The 17,311-nt window shown below is 37.3% G+C and overlaps 1 protein-coding gene across 2 annotated transcripts; it reads right to left on the bottom strand.

Moving 5' to 3' along the window:
* Positions 1-8,804: 8,804 nt before the first annotated feature.
* Positions 8,805-15,848, bottom strand: LOC149795173 (uncharacterized). Of its 2 annotated transcripts, XM_089964046.1 has the most exons (4): positions 15,641-15,848; positions 14,175-14,355; positions 10,465-10,611; positions 8,805-9,100 (listed from the first exon to the last, which is right to left on the bottom strand). In XM_089964046.1, exons 2-4 carry the CDS (start codon positions 14,259-14,261, stop codon positions 9,020-9,022), a joined length of 315 nt encoding a protein of 104 aa, XP_089820172.1. In that variant the 5' UTR covers positions 14,262-14,355; positions 15,641-15,848; the 3' UTR covers positions 8,805-9,019. The 2 variants fall into 2 exon arrangements, 1 of the variants encoding a protein (XP_089820172.1); XR_016422091.1 differs by lacking the exons at positions 8,805-9,100; positions 10,465-10,611 and adding an exon at positions 12,302-12,475 and having other exon boundaries at positions 15,641-15,840.
* Positions 15,849-17,311: the final 1,463 nt, after the last annotated feature.

Here is a 17,311-nt window from a genome sequence, read left to right as displayed (position 1 = left end):
GTGGAAGTGAAAACGTTCACCATTCCTGCTGGACAGCGATCCATGATCGAAGATCATCTATTCCAAGGACAGTTACCCAAACGTTTGATCGTTGGTATGGTCGAGAATACAGCCTTCAACGGAGCCTTCGCTAAAAATCCTTTCAACTTTGAACACTTTGACGTGTCTAAGATCGAAGTCAGTCGCGATGGCAAGACCTTGTGTACCCGACCTTTCGAACCTGACTTTAAAAACAAGAATTACTTGAGATCGTACTTGTCCTTGTACGAAGCCACCGGTCAGTTAGGAACCAACACCAGTCACGGTATTACGTACGAAGATTATGCAGGAGGCTATGCTTTGTGGGCGTTTGATTTCACTCCAGACCAAGGCAGCGACGAGGGACATTTCCACCCTATAAAATCCGGCCAGATTCGTGTGGAACTTCAGTTTGCAAATCCTCTGCCAGAGACAGTGAACGTCATCCTGTATGCAGAATTCGATAATACCATAGAAATCAACAGTTTGAGAGAAGTCATTCTAGATTATTAGAAGCCATGGAAGACTGTTATCCCTCTTTACCTAGTGGAGAAACTTTAAAGATGGAATGTGAGGAGACCGTGGAAGGAGAATCCCAAGACGAAGAAATTGTCATGATGAAGTCGAGATGGCCAGAACAAGAAGCCCATTTAGTCTCCTGTTTTGCCAAACACTTGGTCGACAAAATGACGGAATTGATCAAGAAAAATTGCTATGGATGTCAAAACGATCATCCCAGTCAAATTCAACACGATAAATGTTTGATGTTAAGTCAAGAAGAAAAATTGGACGAGTATCTGGACGAAGCTTGGAGTCTCATCTCGAACGAAGACGTGTTGCACCAGTGGTATAAAGACTTGCGTGAACATTCTTGTCCACCATTAACCACTCAAGAGATCCATCGTATCGAAGCTCTCCTGAATCAGAGTGAGGAAACAGAACGAATAACCGTTTATTCGTCAGACATTTTCAAGCAAAAAGTCAGGATCGAATTGACAACGTATTATTACCTGTGAAGAAGAAGAAAAAAAACACACAAATCAATGGATACCTGGGAACTTTATTACCTTTTGAACCACAGTTCGTATACGTCTTCTTGGAATCCCGTCGTCTGTGCTAAAGATGAACTCCCTCATCGCAAACCTAAAGACCATCAAGCTTACGTGATCAACACGGACGACAGTCATCTCCCAGGAACCCACTGGGTAGCCGTCTACTTTCCTCAAGAAGGCTGTGTGGAATATTTCGATTCGTACGGATTGCCCCCTTTGGAAGACGATATCATCGACTTTATGAGAAGAAATGCTCAAACCACCCGATTCAATAACGTGAAATTACAAGGCACAGATTCCTTGGTGTGTGGACAATATTGTGTGTATTTTCTGCATCATCGCAGCCTGGGCTATTCCTTAGAACATTTAGTGACTCATTTTGATCCTCGTTCTTCTGCTAGAAACGATGTGAAAGTAGATCGATGGTTTTGTGACCATTATGCTTATCTTTTGTCTCAAGCTAGGAAACGTAGTGTCCATCAATGGCCTAATGATTTCCAACAGTGGAAATCACAATTTAATTCACAACGTTGTCAGCCTTGTTTAAAGTAGATTGTATTTGAAGAAAAAAATGTTTGTGATTTGAAAAAAATTGTTTGATGTTATAGTGTTGGATTATTGTTAAAAATGTTGTTGTTGTTGTTGTTTAGTGTTAAGTGATTTTTGAATAAAAAATGTTGTGTTTAGAAAAAATGCCTTTGTCTTTTGTTTAGCTAGAAGAATGTTGGATTGATGCTCTTTCATTTCTTACTATCCCTCTCATGAACGTTGCGGCTCGAAAACCGTGTGGGGGGATGTTTTCCTTCACGTCCGCGCTTTCACTTTAAGAACCGGGGTTGTTTCCAGTCTAACCATCCATTGTCGACTCATCATCCTACGAAGATGTGCTCCAAACTAGCTAAGCTCAACGAAGCCTACGTGAATTTGCATAGGGTCAGACACAGTCTGATACCGAAGCCAGAAGAAATAGAGAATGTGAGAATGTTAAAAATCACTGAAGACCTGATAGAAGAGCTCTTCAGAGAAGAAGTGAACAGGGAGAAAGAAGAATGGACAGAGAAGTACAGACTTCAAAAACAGCAACAACAACAACAACAACAACAGCAGCAGCAACCTGAACCTGACAGAGGCTTTGTCGATTGCCGTATCGACACCAAAGAGTTCTTCTTCTCTTTCCGAAGAAGCAGACCTATCGCCAGAAAGTCTATCCTCAGAGGACATCGCATTCTTAGAAACTAAAAAAGAATGCCATAGCAAACAAAAAAAAAACAGCCCTTTTCAGGGCTACCCCAATACTCTAGAAAAGAAGTAACGATCGATTTGCCAATGTGTGTAGGTAGAGTAGTGTGAAAATAAACACTAACTCTTTTTAAAAATGTGAGGGTATGTGTTGGTGTGTTTGTGTTTGTAAGAGCTCAAGTAAGTTGGTGTGGGTAGTAGATTAAAATGATATCTTTTCTTAGTGTTTGAGGTGTATATTTGGAGTTAGATTGAATTGCTTTGCGTATGTGGATAGTCTATTGAAGTGATTTATAAAAAAAATTTTAAAATAGTGATGGGTAGCATAAAAAAGTGAGTGAGTGTTTCTTTTAGGTCCGCGCGTTGTTGTTTTTTTGGTCATGATCTAGGTAAGATGAATTTTATGTTATTAGGGGGATGTTTTCCTTCACGTCCGCGCTTTCAGTATAAATTGAAACTCGTTCGGCAGTCCAGCTACCCTTGTTGATTGATCAACACCGAAAAATGAACACGAGACTTGAGAAACTGTTGGAGCTTCATGTGCATCTGGAATATGCCAGGCGCATATTAAATGAACTGGCCGCGGAAGCCATTGTCGAGGAGGGAAGGATAAGAGAGGAGGAAAGAAGAAACAAAGAAGAGGAGGAGAGAAGATATAAAGAAGAAGAAAGAAGATATAAAGAGGAAAGAAGAAACAAAGAAGAGGAGGAGGAAAAGGAGAGAAGAAATTTCAAAATCCCAGAGAACGAAAATTGGGATTCTGAAGCGACATATCCTGCCTCTGCTCTCTCCCCCCAAAAGGTAAAAAGTAACTGGGGGATAAGATGTGTATGTGGCGCCAGGCCTGGAAGGTGCCACCATTAACCAGGTGTCAATGAAGTTCCAAACAAAACAGCCCTTTTCAGGGCTACCCAATACTCTAGAAAAGAAATAACTATTAATTTGCCAATGTGTGTAGGTAGAGTAGTGTGAAAATAAACACTAACTCTTTCTTAAGATATTGTGAGGGTATGTGTTTGTGTGTTTGTGTTTGTAAGAACTCAGGTATGTTTGTGTGAATAGTAGATTATGGGTTTTTAGCAAATGTGGAGAGTATAGTTAGGGTTATATTATATGAAATGAGAAAGTAGGGGGATGTTTTCCTTCACGTCCGCGCGATGTTGGGTCATCATCTAGGTAAGATGAATTTTATGTTTTTAGGGGGATGTTTTCCTTCACGTTCGCGCTTTTCGTATAAGAACCCACAGTATTAGTTGTTCAAACCATTCTGCAAAGAATACAAAGAAGATGGCGTGAAACCACCTTAACAAAATGGAAAAATTGCAAAACGTCATGGACAATTTAGGAATGTTTGAGCAAATGTTGGTTAACCTAAACGAGGATCACTACTCATATAGTCCCCATAGAGTGAAGATGGAGATAAAAAATTTAAGAAAAATGAAGGTAATCATTAGTGATCTGTTGAAAGAAATCAAGGAGGAAAAGGAGGATGAAGAGGAAAGGATAAGGATGAGAGAATGGAATGAAAAAATTGAAAAAGAAGAAGAAAATGAAAAGAGGAAGAAAGAAGAGGAGGAAGAGAAGAAGAAAGAAGAGGAGAAGAAAAAAAAGAAAGAGAAGAAGAGTGTAGGAGATAAAATAAGAACTTGGTGGAGGAAAAGAAGAAATTAGAAGAAGAAGAAAACCCAAAGGCCCTTTTCAGGGCCAGCCATATTTCTCGAAAAGAGATAGCCTTTTGAATTGCCTACCCTTTTTTAAAAAATTTTTTTTTAAATTTAAAAAAAATCCCATGTTAAATTCCCCTTGTCCCTAAACAAGCCCAAACTCTATTCCCCATGTTAAATTCCCCTTGTCGGTAGAGTGACCCACGATTTATTCCCATGTTAAATCCCCTTGTCGGTAGAGTGCCCCACGATTTTTCGCCATGTTAAATTTCCATTGTCGGTAGAGTGCCCCAGGGGTGTTTTTAATGGTAATTCCCATTGTCGGTAGGGTGCCCCCATTCACTACTTCCGGCTCTGTATACAACAATTATATGATGCAATATATTTCTAAGTAACGTAAACAGTGATAGGTAGCAAGTTCACGAGTTCCGGTCAGGGAAGATATGTATGCTTTGGATGAAAGTAATTGCATAATTTGTGTATTTATATTTATATATTCAATCGCTAAAACGTTTTAGATAATACTATTTCACATATTCCAAACTCATCGATCTATCATCTTAAAGTGCATTCAATATCCTAAATTAAATGCTACCCCAAACGGATCTTACCTTACTATTACTAATTTTCCATTTAGTCAGTTCGAGATAAAGTGATGAAACGAATCATTTTTTAAATAAAAAAATACGAAAAGAAAGTAGCACTGAATGACACCAAGTTAAGGTGATACTGAATGGGATTTTTACATAAATGCTTGCATGCGCGCAACATATTGAATATAACCATTTAATGTTGTCGATCAAAACCGAACATGTTATAACCACAAAACCAGTGCATGATTATCAGAAGAAGATGCATTTTTACGATATCTTACGTCTCATGAAACTGTTCACCCTCAGAAATTCCTCTTCAGTTGTCTTAATAATTTTAAAACATAGCAGCTCAATTTTCTGTTTTCAGGCTCAGCACAACACCGAAAGTGAATAAGTCCATGTGCCGGTACATGTATAGAAAAATGTGTTAGTTTAACAGGAAGTCAGAAATATTGTCATGAGATCACTAGATTTTTAATCGGGAAGCTGATCAATGAGTTATTTCAAAGTTGAATTTACCGGAACAAAATTAGAGTGTCAATGTTCCTATTTTGCACATTAATGCTCCGTAAGCCGAGGCGCTGACTGAAGTGGGTCACAAGGTCAATACACCAGTTTGCGTAGTCATGGCGCCGTTTTCAAATTTGTTTATGACACAGTTTCTTACAATTAAAGACATGCAGACATTGTTCGATTTAGGAACTAGCTGGATCCTTTGTCCGTCTAACTCCCTCGGCACAAACTTTCCGATAATTAGCAAATCTGAATAGAAGAACTTAGAAATTTTCACATCTGCTATTGTCTCTGTCACTTACAGATTATAAATTTTATTCATAACAAAGTGTATATGCAAGGATTCTATATATTATATAGGTGTTGCCTGACATGTTGACGATAGTTGTCCACACGTGCAAATAATCCGGATCTTTATAATCAATATTTTACTATCTCTGTATCCCACTTTGTCTCTGTCTATATATATATATATATATATATATATATATATATATATATATATATATATATATATATATATATATATATATATATATATATATATCCTGAAAACAGGAAATACATGTTATAGTTCTACTTTATTTCTTCTGGCGTTTTCTATCCTCGATAAGAATGCTCCTCATGTAGGTACATTATACTTTTATAACGCAAGTCAAAAAGTATAATGTGCCTAAGTGATGAGAACATATGAAGAGAAAGTGATAGCGCTAGCTACAAAGAGTAAAGCATGAATATATTTATTACATCCTGTACAATGAATACAGAGAGAGAGAGAGAGAGAAATGTCGATTGTACGGATGCCTAATAGGTGGATTTTTATGTGCTTTTATTACAATGTCGTCTTGTCTTGTTGGCATCCGTCCGTCTACGGGAGACGATGGCGTAGCTCCAAAGTAAGCTTTTGTCTATCCTTCTTTCTAGCTCTCTTTTCAGCTTGTTTTATTCTTCTCTCTTCCTCTGCGTTTTGAACTCCCTGCCTGACAGTTAGGCGCCAGCTGAAACGGTTGTTTACACAGCTCTCCCAGTCGTTGACACTGATGTTTGCCGTCTTCATATCCTTCTTGCAAACATCTTTGTAGCACAGATGTGGTCGTCCAGTTGGTCGTGCACCTTCTGCTAACTCCCCATATAACAGGTCCTTGGGAATGCGACCTGGGTCCATTCTTTTGACATGGCCAAGCCAGCGAAGGCGCCTCTCGCTGAGAATGGAGAACATGCTGTTCATGTTGGCGCGTTCTAGAACCTCTGTGCTGGGTACTTTGTCCTGCCACTGGATGTGCAGAATGCGGAGCAGACATCTCAGGTGGAAGCTGTTGAGTTTCCTCTCGTGTCTTGCATAGGTGGTCCATGTTTCGCTGCTGTAGAGAAGTGAGCTGAGTACGCAGGCTTGGTAGACACGCAGTTTGGTCTTCTCTGTGAGGTTGGGGTTGTTCCAGACTCTCTGGATAAGTCTGGCCATCACTGCTGCTGCCTTGGCAATCCTGTCATTCACCTCAGAATCAATGGAGAGTGAGCTGGAGATTGTTAGACCCGAGGTATGTGAAGTTCTCGACAACTTCCAAGTTGTACCCATCGATGGTGACAGAGGGAGGGGAGTCTGCGTCCTGCGCCATGACGTTCGTTTTCTTCAAACTGATGGTCAGTCAAAATTCCTTACAAGCATGGGAGAGGCGGCATACCAGCTGCTGCAGTCCATCTTCCGTGTGTGATGTCAAGGCTGCATCGTCGGGGCAGAGCAATTCACGGATGAGTACCTCTGTGCTTTAGTCTTAGAACGGAGACGGGCGATGTTGAACAGCTTGCCGTCAGCCCTGGTATGGATGTACACTCCATCGCTGCAGTCCTTGAATGCATACTAGAGAAGCATGGAGAAGAAGATGGCAAAGAGCGTCGGCGCAATGACACAGCCTTGTTTGACTCCGCTGATGACTGGGAATGCTTCAGATGTTGCGCCATTGAAGCACACTGTGCTGTGCATGTTCTCGTGGAACGACATGATGACAGCAAGCAGACGTGGGGGGCAGCCAATCTTCTGCAATAATGGAACTTACTTGCCGATCGAGGCACCACCATTATACAGAACAAATGAAATACCTCCACTCCATTTTGAGAAAATTAGATCATCTGGACAACAGAATATACATACGAAATCAACGTCCCTGGTTGGTCCTGATACTCCATATTTAACTCTATTATTGCATTGCAGAAGTGAAGGTTTCATGCAACTTCATTCCTTTTCTGTAACATAAACAAGACAAACTGTATTGCACGGGACAGTGATTAAAAAGCTCGCGGCATTTATTTTTTATGTGTAGACCCGTCATGTACGCATTTTAGCAAAATGTGTGCATACGTTTTTCAACTTTTAGATGTACACTGGCATTAACACGATTTAGCAAAATTTGTACATGTACAAATTTGTGACTTTGTTTTTGTAATCTGTTGGCCATAACAATAATTCATACTTGCAAGGCCTTCATATCGTAATAATATCACCTTTAATTGCGTTTATCACGTTGCTGTGGAAATACTCTTTTTATTGAGCTTGCAGCCTAAACATGCTATCATTTATTAAAATCATTGAATATCATAAGTATTGTGACGTTGTTATTGTCATCAAGTACGTGTGTGATGCAAATGATTCTATATTTAAGTTTCGTATTTTTGTTTTAGTCGATTCGCTTCCCTAGGAAAGACCTGTAGAACCTTGTGTTCATTCGTTATGGGTTAGTCGTACCCAATTTAGTTTGCGTTCTTTATTTCGTTTGTGTATGATAAAATCTGGAATACCTTAATATAATTTGTAATAAAATCTATCCTCCCTTTATTCATGAAGAATTGCGTGCATTGTTGCTTCCTGTTTTAGGGATTACCAGCAACATCAATAGTTTATAACATACTCACTAACCTGTTACTCAGTGAAAATAGTTTTGCCTGCTCCCAATGTGTATTTAACATTACAGACCAACATAAGCAATGTTAGCGATATCAGACCCACTCAGGCCCCTTATTTGCAAATTCGAGTCTTTCTTTCGTTGACACATATGAACTTAAACTGAGTGTAGATACTGAAGCCAAATGAAACACGTCAAACAGAGATAGTTACTTCAGCACCACTTTATTCGTACTGACAAACGCACCTTTAATGAACCTTGCAGTTGAGGTTAATTCATGGCACAGTTACTCCATGTTGGGGAATAACCGAAGTGACGGAACGATACTGAGGAAAATTTTATGATCATGTGATATTCCTGTAATGGAATACATTTGCTAAACATTATCAAATATGCAACTGGTGAAATATATGATTAGTTGAAAAGTGTCAGGAACATTAGTTAAAAAGTGTAAAGAATACCTCTTGACCGTATGACCCCTTTCTGGGGACATGTCTCGAGATGCTACATTCCGAACAAGACGTGAACTGGATCAAGAGTTTTTAGAATATGTAATGAAGACCAAAGTGTCAAACCTCTTGACCAGATAGTGAAAGTAATAAACCACACACGCAACAGTAGCAAGAAGATTTGCACGATACCTTAGGTCGTTAAGAGAAAGAAGATATACAAAATAATCTTTATCATGCTTCTTGTTTTGCGACCATAAATTCAAGCAATGTAAATTGAAATGCCCATTCCAGCAAACTGAACAAGCTGTACATTTTTTTATCTCAAAGTAAGAAAACAGCGGCTGTAATTCTTAAGACTGTTTGTATTTCAAGAACATTGAATCAGATGATTGTATATGACAATACATTTGATCTGCAGAATACTCTAAAGCATGGACTGAGGAATGGAAAGTAGTTTTCATCGTTTCAAGTACACATTGAAAATGTTGGTAAATACTCATTTCCAGGATATTAAAGTACTGTTGCAATGCATCTTTCCATTACTGCGCATCAATCCAGCCAATTCTGTTAAACACACTACGATCACGCAAGTCAATTCTGGTGATTCACTTCTGCTTGGTTCTCGACATTGAAAAAATGCGAAGTCTTTGTCGTCTTGACAATCTGTGAAACCTGCATATATTAAAAATAAATTTGTCAGTATATATCTGGTTATATAAGTAAGCCTGCTTTTATTTTATTGGCTTATCATGCAAAAATGAAAATGGTATCTTTCACTGATTTTTTGTCTTCAGAGAATTTAATTTAATGTGTTCAATATAGGAATAACAACCTGACAGTAGCACCCTAGACTTTTTCACTATGATCTTTTATTTCTTACAAACCAATGTGTATTTTCGTATAAGGATGGCAATGAATACTGTAACTGAATCCAAGAAACGCTGACATTTTTTGCAGGACCAATACAAATATACCACTGTCGAATCACACAATCACCAATGTGTGGAAAAAATAACATTCAACATGTGCACGAATAAGACGATGAACGAACACGGCAAGCAACTTAAACCTAATGTTTGTATACGGGTATTTTGCAGTGACACCTATTGGACCTCTGGAACCTCTGGCATTTCACTTTTCACTATTAATTCATTTCACTTCTTCAATCTGTATAAGTCGGATACTCAGAGTTTCTAGAGAAAGACGCAACTACTTTTTAATGATACATGGTATCAAATATCATGTTACATGGTTTCTTTTATAGCACAATATTCATTAATAACCGGAATTACATAAGGACTTCAATTCAACCATAATGCATTTGTAAACCAAAGGGAAAGAATAACATAATGTTATATTTCTCACATAAGACATGTATATTTACCTCCCTATCAGACACACTAAAATAAATTCCTTTTCTCGAAGGCGCATGCAAGCTATGAATCCATTTTGTATTAACTGCTTTGACTTGCATGTATTATTTCTAGAGACAACTTAAAATGTAAACCTCATAACAAATCACGCACAAAGTTAGAACTGAAATAGCTTTGCCACATTTCACTAACAACGGTTAGTCAATACCTATAAACTATAACCAAAATACCCGTAATACAGTTAGCTCCCAACTTACACGTACTTGATTTAACCATGTTTCGCGTTGACGCGAATTAATGTGAACACCCCAGCAGAAAATGCACCTCTGTATTTCTGTATTATTCCAAAAGCAATATTTTATGCGTCATTCGGTTATATACGCGAACGCCTTACGAGATGCGCAAACTGAGACAATAAAGTATTTGTAGAAAAGGTTTTATTGTTGGTACCTTTGGTGTCATATATGTAAGTCTAAGCAACGCAAACCCTAATTTTTCTATTATTTCCTATGAGAGAAAAAAATTCAAATCGAGTCGTGCGAATTCGACATACACGAGGTTTCTCAGGAACGCAATATACATGTGTGTCGGGATTGTACTGTACACAACATGTATACAATACAGCAAAACACTGTTAATCATTGTGTGCCTAAAAACAATTACCAGTTTCTTCGGGAAGCAAGTGTAGAACAATAGGTCTGCCATTTGGACAGACTGCTTGTCTACTGCGTGAAATGTTGTGGTTTTTCCATCTTTCCAGTAACAGTCCAGTTCTTCTTGTAATATTGGCATAAAGCAATACCTGATAGCCTGCAATGACACCAAACAATGGTAAAGGTATGACTCGCTCTGCCCATGACTTTCCAAAAACTTACCACGATCGTATCTATGCTGATACATGCGGAGAGCCAAGAGACCAAGGCAATTATATTCGAAGGTTAGCTCCGATAGGATCCAGTTCTCTAATCACGTACATAACAGTATCTCTGTTAGCACGCCCCCCCATATATATATATATATATATATATATATATATATATATATAGAGAGAGAGAGAGAGAGAGAGAGAGAGAGAGAGAGAGAGTCTCAAAAGACACAAAAGCTGAAACTATAACAGGTGATGTTACTTAAATCTCCAATTTAGGAAGGTTACTTCAGGCCTTAAAGAGCATAATCTCTTTTCAATTATTCTTGCAGAAAGTAGTCAACAGACTATTTCTGTATTATTCCATAAACAATATGTTTTGCTTTGTCTGTTATATTTACGAACTTTGCAAAGAGTGTACTTTCAAAACAGGATACATTTTAAAATATTTAACGACTAACTCAGAGACATTCTTTCTGGTTTAACAACCTCTACATACCTACGAACGTGTATTTTCATTTGTCGAAGTGTGTTATTTGTCTGTAGCCAACAGTGTGTGGCAAATCAGGTAATAATGATTGGAATGAAAAATCGGGATATCCGACTGTCTGAGGTTGAAAAATGTGAATACAATCTAGGCATTTTGACGTGTATGGATTTCCAGGACAGTGAAAGTGAACATTGAAATGTCCAAGAATGATCAGGTTTCTACTATCAAACTTCCATACTACAGGAGGTAGAAAACTGCTCCAAAAACAAAAATTCAGTCACGTTTGTTGTTTTTACGAGGAGGAGGGCGGTCGAGGCAGAAAAATGGAGTGACCTTTGTTCCATTGTGAATGAAGTTTGAACCAGTTTAAACTATGTGTGTTCGAAATTGATAGCTGTAGTGTCTTGAAAACGGTGAATTATGGAGTTCTTTGCGATGGCAGCAATTCCATCTCCCGAGGATTGGCGTGGAAACGGCTTCATGGAGTAACCGGAGGGTGTTAGATCCACCCACTTTGGCTTATCGCCTGACAACGTATCTTGTTTTCACTGCTGTTCCCTTTTTAAGTAAAGTTGAATGTAGTCCCAGGTTGATAAGTTTAGTGCACAATGTAGTATCGCGCGCCACGGACTTGCTATTTAGTGCAGTTAAAGTGGGTCCATAAATGGGTGGACTGGCAAGTATAACGTGATGACGTTATGTTTGAAGCGAAAGACGGTTGTAGTATGAGTGGTTGAAATCGACTAAGAAATCTAACAGTTTTTCCCCACCCACCCCAAAGAAGCCTAGCAAATGAAGAAACACACAACAACAGAACAACCAATGCATGACTAAACCACCAATGTAGATGAACACTATCAAGAATTACATATGATATGAGAAACGGCACAAAGCCCAGAGCAGCTTCCTCAAGCCTGTTAAGCGCTGGCGGACATTTTGAATTATATTTGAAGAATCCTTCTTCTAACATATAGCTCTTTAACAAATGGCTCTTTGAAAACTATAAAATTACGGAAAGAGTCTAAGGTATGTTCGTGGTGGTCGTTATGATTGAATTAGGTCTGTTGTTTCGGAACATGCAAAAATATAACGACTGTAAATGGAGGAAAATGACATATCATGGAAACAAATGTTAAGTTCAGAAATCTGTATTTATTATCATATTTATTCATGAAAGTCTACATGAACAATCAATTTCACATGATGTATACTGTGAATGGTGGGTCATCTCTTTGATGTCATTCCGGACGAGTCATACCAAAGACTTAAAAAATGAAAGTACGTGAAGTTTTTCTCAGCGTAGTGCAAGACAAAGTTCACTGAAATCAAAATAAAGAATATATTCCATGCGAAATTTGTATAGCTTATGTATCATAAATAATTAAACGAAAGAACCTCTTATTAAAGTTATCGGTGTGGCAATGTTAAAGCAAATAATAATAATAATAATAATAATAATAATAATGAGGACTTCGTATAGCGCCTAATCTTTAGAAGCTCTAAGCCCTTTACAACATTAGACAACACCTATAACATAAAAAACATATAATAATATTATTACAAAAAACAAACACCATGAAATTAGAAAAACATTAAAAAATAAAAAACATGCTGAGAATATTTCAGGTAGGAAACATTATTAGGTCTTTAAGTTTGTTCTTGCAGTCAAAATAAGTGAGTTTTGAGAGTCCTCTTGAATGTGATCACTGTGTCTTTGTGTCTAAGTTCAGTATGCAATTCATTCCACGTTGTTGGGCCTTGGTATGCAAAAGAACGCTGTCCATATGAATTTGTTTTCATAGTGGGAATAATGAGTATACGATTGTCAGAAGAGGAGCGTAAGTATCTTGCTGGTGTGTAAACATGGGTGAGATCGGATAGGTATGTTGAACTAGAGTCCGACAGTGAAACGTAGCACAGAGAACAAATTTTGTGTTTGATTCTGGATCGAATAGATAACTAGTGTAGGGTACAGAGCAGCGGGGAGGTGTGCTCTGATCGTGGTATCCTCAGTATGATCCGAGCAGCTGTGTTTTGAAGTTTCTGGAGTAGATATTGAGATGAACCAGACAGAATTGAGTTACAATAGTCCAGTCTTGAAAGTACTAATGAACGCACAAGTGTTTTAGTGGCATCAACTGAAAGATATTTGCGAATTGAGCTGATGCGTCTCAGCTCAAGATATTCAGCCTTGCATATGTTCATGACATGTTGGTACAATGTGAGAGTACTGTCCAGAGTAACACCTAGGTTTTGTACTGATTGTGTGAATTTAATGTTGGCGTTGCTGATATTTATTGTTTGAAGTAAAGCGTGTGAATAAGAAAGTCTTTTTGTTGTGATCAGAATGGCCTCAGTTTTATCATCATTCATCTGCAGCTTGTTGCATGTCATCCATGATTTCACATCAGAAATGCACCTCTCTACATCTTGGATGGTAGCATCAACTTCAGTTGGGTGGCTAGATTTGTATATTTGGGTGTCATCAGCGTACAATTGGTGAGACACTGGATGATGATCTATGACACTTGAGAGCGGCTGTGTGTACAGAATGAAGAGAACAGGTCCAAGAACAGACCCCTGTGGAACACCACAACATAGATCAACTGTGCTGGAGTGTATTCCATTTGCACATACAGTTTGTGTCCTATGAATGCCAAATACATGCTGGAGACGGTGAAGTAATATATCATGGTCTGTTGTGTCAAATGTGTAATCTTTCCGCTATCCAACGCAGAAAGAATGTCATTAACTACTTTTAGAAGAGTAGTTTCAGTACTGTGGCAAGGGCGATATGCAGATTGTACATTGCTAAAAAAGACTGTTTGAATTTAGATGAGATACAAGCTGGGATAGAACAACCTTTTCTAAGATTTAAATCCATAAAATTCAGAAATCAGCATTATAACAATAATTAAAATATAGGCTATATGTCGTGAGCTAAACCCAAAAAGTATTATAGACAGAGCGAGCATTCTTACTGCTTTATACATCAAAGGCTATTTATTAAAAACTTACATGGTTGCTCAATAAGTATTCTGTCTGCAAACCTGGGGAACAAAAATGGCGACTAGTTTTTGCTGGACTGATAGGAAGACGGGACATTTTCCGATATCCGTCAGGGTAGTATGAAGTACAAATTCCAATTACGTACGTTTTTTTAAACTTCTTTTCCTTGAAAGCCTTCTAACTTTCTGACCTAACAAATAAAGAAGCATACTGCATATGAATACAAGTTGCAGAAAACTGTTAGTATTCATCGGAGAGTACTACTCTGTTGAGAGTAAAGGAATTTCAGCAATTTTTATAATTTGTGTAGCAATTATGCTACCTTTCCAATGACGTAAATAGGACGTTAATTTTATTCATTGGTAGAACAGTGTTAACGCTTCCACACCTTCAACAATCACAAACTCGTATTCATTTCACAGAATGAAAGCTAAACTATTTCCCATCATCAACGCCAATTAAGGTATTAAATACAGTAAAATAAAATGAAATGATACACGCGATGGATGCATTGAGGGACGGATGGATAGATGGATGTACAGTCACAGGGCTCGTATCGTTCTTACAATTGACCTGTCATACATGTACTATACAATAACTAGTAGTTATTATATAGTACATGTATGATAGGTCAATTGTAAGCAACGATACAAGCCCCTGTGTGTACAGTGAGAGAGAGGGAGGGAGGGAGCGAGTCGTCGTGTCGTCTGTATCTTCGGAATTTGTTATTGGTATGTGCGACCTAAAATATACCACTACTAATAAAAATAACAATACGAAGCTATCAACAGTGCAAAAGTAAAAGAGGTATATAATGATAAGCGAAGAAGTAAGTCTACATATAAATCAAAATGTTTGGCATGTGGTCCAGTTCAAGATGGTATGTTATGCAAGAAGAATAAAAACTTATTCACAAAACTTAATATCAGATTTTTTTATATATATCTCAAAGCTGACACTGTAAAGACATAAGTCTTTGAAGCAAAGGTATTAATTTTATCACGATTGTAAATACAACGCTGTATGCAAGTTCATACAATTACAAGCATTGCTGAACATATAGTTGTTCATTGCTCATGGTAATAATAATTATTGTATTACATGTTGAATGTAGATCACATATTGAGTCGTTTTTACAAAGCACCAATATATATTTCCGAGTCTTCAAAAAATACAACTATTCTATTTTATTCCATTCAGAATAAAATGTTCTTGAATCGAGTACAAGTATGTCACGTACTGTGTTTGGTCACGAGTAATGACAGTACAGTGAGGTTACCATGGTCATGACGTCATGCTACATCAACACAAGGTATCACATCGGATGGAGAAAGAAAAACAAACAAGCAAACCAAACATCATAAAATTACAGTAAAATAAAATGAAATAATATGTATGTATGTATGTATGCATGTACGTACGTACGTACATTTGTATGTCTGTACAGTCAGAGAGAGAGAGAGAGGTGCACTCACATGATTACTTATAACTGAGATGATCCAACTACATCTTTGTTATAACTGTGATGTAGGTTTCCTCCCGCTTTCTTGCTAACATAGAGAGCAGTGTCATTGGGTTCAGACGAACAAATAAATAAGCCGAGAGGTTATCAGAGAGGTGAATTGTTCTTTCTAATTTATTACTGCGCAAGGAATGTTAATTGGTTTTACTTGTGAAGTAATAGAGAGTTGTACATGCACACATTCGAGCAAAATGTTTCATATATAACTTCGAACTAGTAATTGATAGCAGCCTATAACAAATCATAATTCCCCACCACATACTTTACCTCTTTCACACTGTACATTGCCTTCCCAGTCAATAATCGCCCTCATATTCTATATCCCATCGTTCATTCAATGATTCTACATTGCATTTATCTGGTAAATCTTTAGACTCCATTAAAAATAAACTTCAAATCGACCTCAACAATATATCAGTTTAGTTTCATCAAAACAAAATGCTTATTAACATCTCTAAAACGAAATGTATGACAACTGGAACAAGGCAGAGTCTGTCTACTAACATGGATTTACTTCTAACTCAAAATGGCTTAGACGTATCTATTGTCAAAAATCAAAAACTTCTTGGTATCTACATTGATCAACACCTGAGCAGGAATGCGCATATCGATCACCTATGTGCAATGGTAGTCAAAAGAATAACTCTGTTAAAATTGCTTTCGAAGTTTCTACCTCCACAATCACTTGAAATTTATTTTTCGGGTTATATACTACCACTGATAGATTACGGCTGTACCATATGGGGAAACACATCAAATTATAATCTGTCCAGAATTTATAGACTCCAGAAATGGGCAGCCCAAATAATACTGAAACTTTCTGTTATGACTCCCTCAAATGTTTTGTTTTCACGTATGAAATGGATACCTATACAAAAACATATTCTTTATTTTAAAGGAATCATGACATACAAGTCTTTAAACGGTCTTTCTCCAGATTATATCTCTAACATAATTGAACTAAGATCATCGAATACTGAGCGTAATCTCAACAACGATTTCCAGATTCCTTGGTCGAAAACCAATCATTATAAAAGCTCATTTATGTATCAGCACCTACTGTATGGAATTCCTTACCAATGAGGATACGTAATTCAACTTCCCTTGCTTCTTTTAAAACATCACTAAAGAAATTCTTTCTAGACCACCTGGAATGACATACTAAAAGCTCTGAATAGAAAACTTTATAATCATATCCATAATTGATACATCCAGATCTTATTCTATATATATATATATATATATATATATATATATATATATATATATATATATATATATATATATATATGTAGTAAGACATGCTGAAATGTATGTACCTGTGCATTGAATATTGTTCATGTTTATATGTTTCCCAGTATAGTCACACATCGAATGAGTGTGCGACGATACCTGGTTATGTGCAAGATTTTCTATTTTTATTTTGTGTATTTTTTTTTTCTTTCTTATTTTGTTTTAAATATTTAAATATTTTTTTTTTAACATAGCCGATTACAAAAGCTGAGGACCACATGGCAGATGGGTCAGCCATGATCAAATGTGTTATCCTCGTTAAAGATAGTTTATTATTATCATTATTATTATTGTTATTAATGCATACTTCACTGATCGCGTAACTCATATC

This window comes from Sinohyriopsis cumingii, chromosome 7 (assembly GCF_028554795.1).
Source record: "Sinohyriopsis cumingii isolate HCF-2022 chromosome 7, ASM2855479v2, whole genome shotgun sequence".
Lineage (NCBI taxonomy): Eukaryota > Metazoa > Mollusca > Bivalvia > Unionida > Unionidae > Sinohyriopsis > Sinohyriopsis cumingii.
This window is presented reverse-complemented; position numbering and strand designations above follow the sequence as displayed.

Coding starts and splice junctions, on each gene's coding strand:
- LOC149795173 (XM_089964046.1), bottom strand. CDS start 14,261: ATGTCCCGTCTTCCTATCAGTCCAGCAAAAACTAGTCGCCATTTTTGT. Junction 10,612..14,174: donor AATACTTATTGAGCAACCAT/GTAAGTTTTTAA, acceptor GTGTCATTGCAG/GCTATCAGGTATTGCTTTAT. Junction 9,101..10,464: donor CTTGCTTCCCGAAGAAACTG/GTAATTGTTTTT, acceptor TAATATATGCAG/GTTTCACAGATTGTCAAGAC.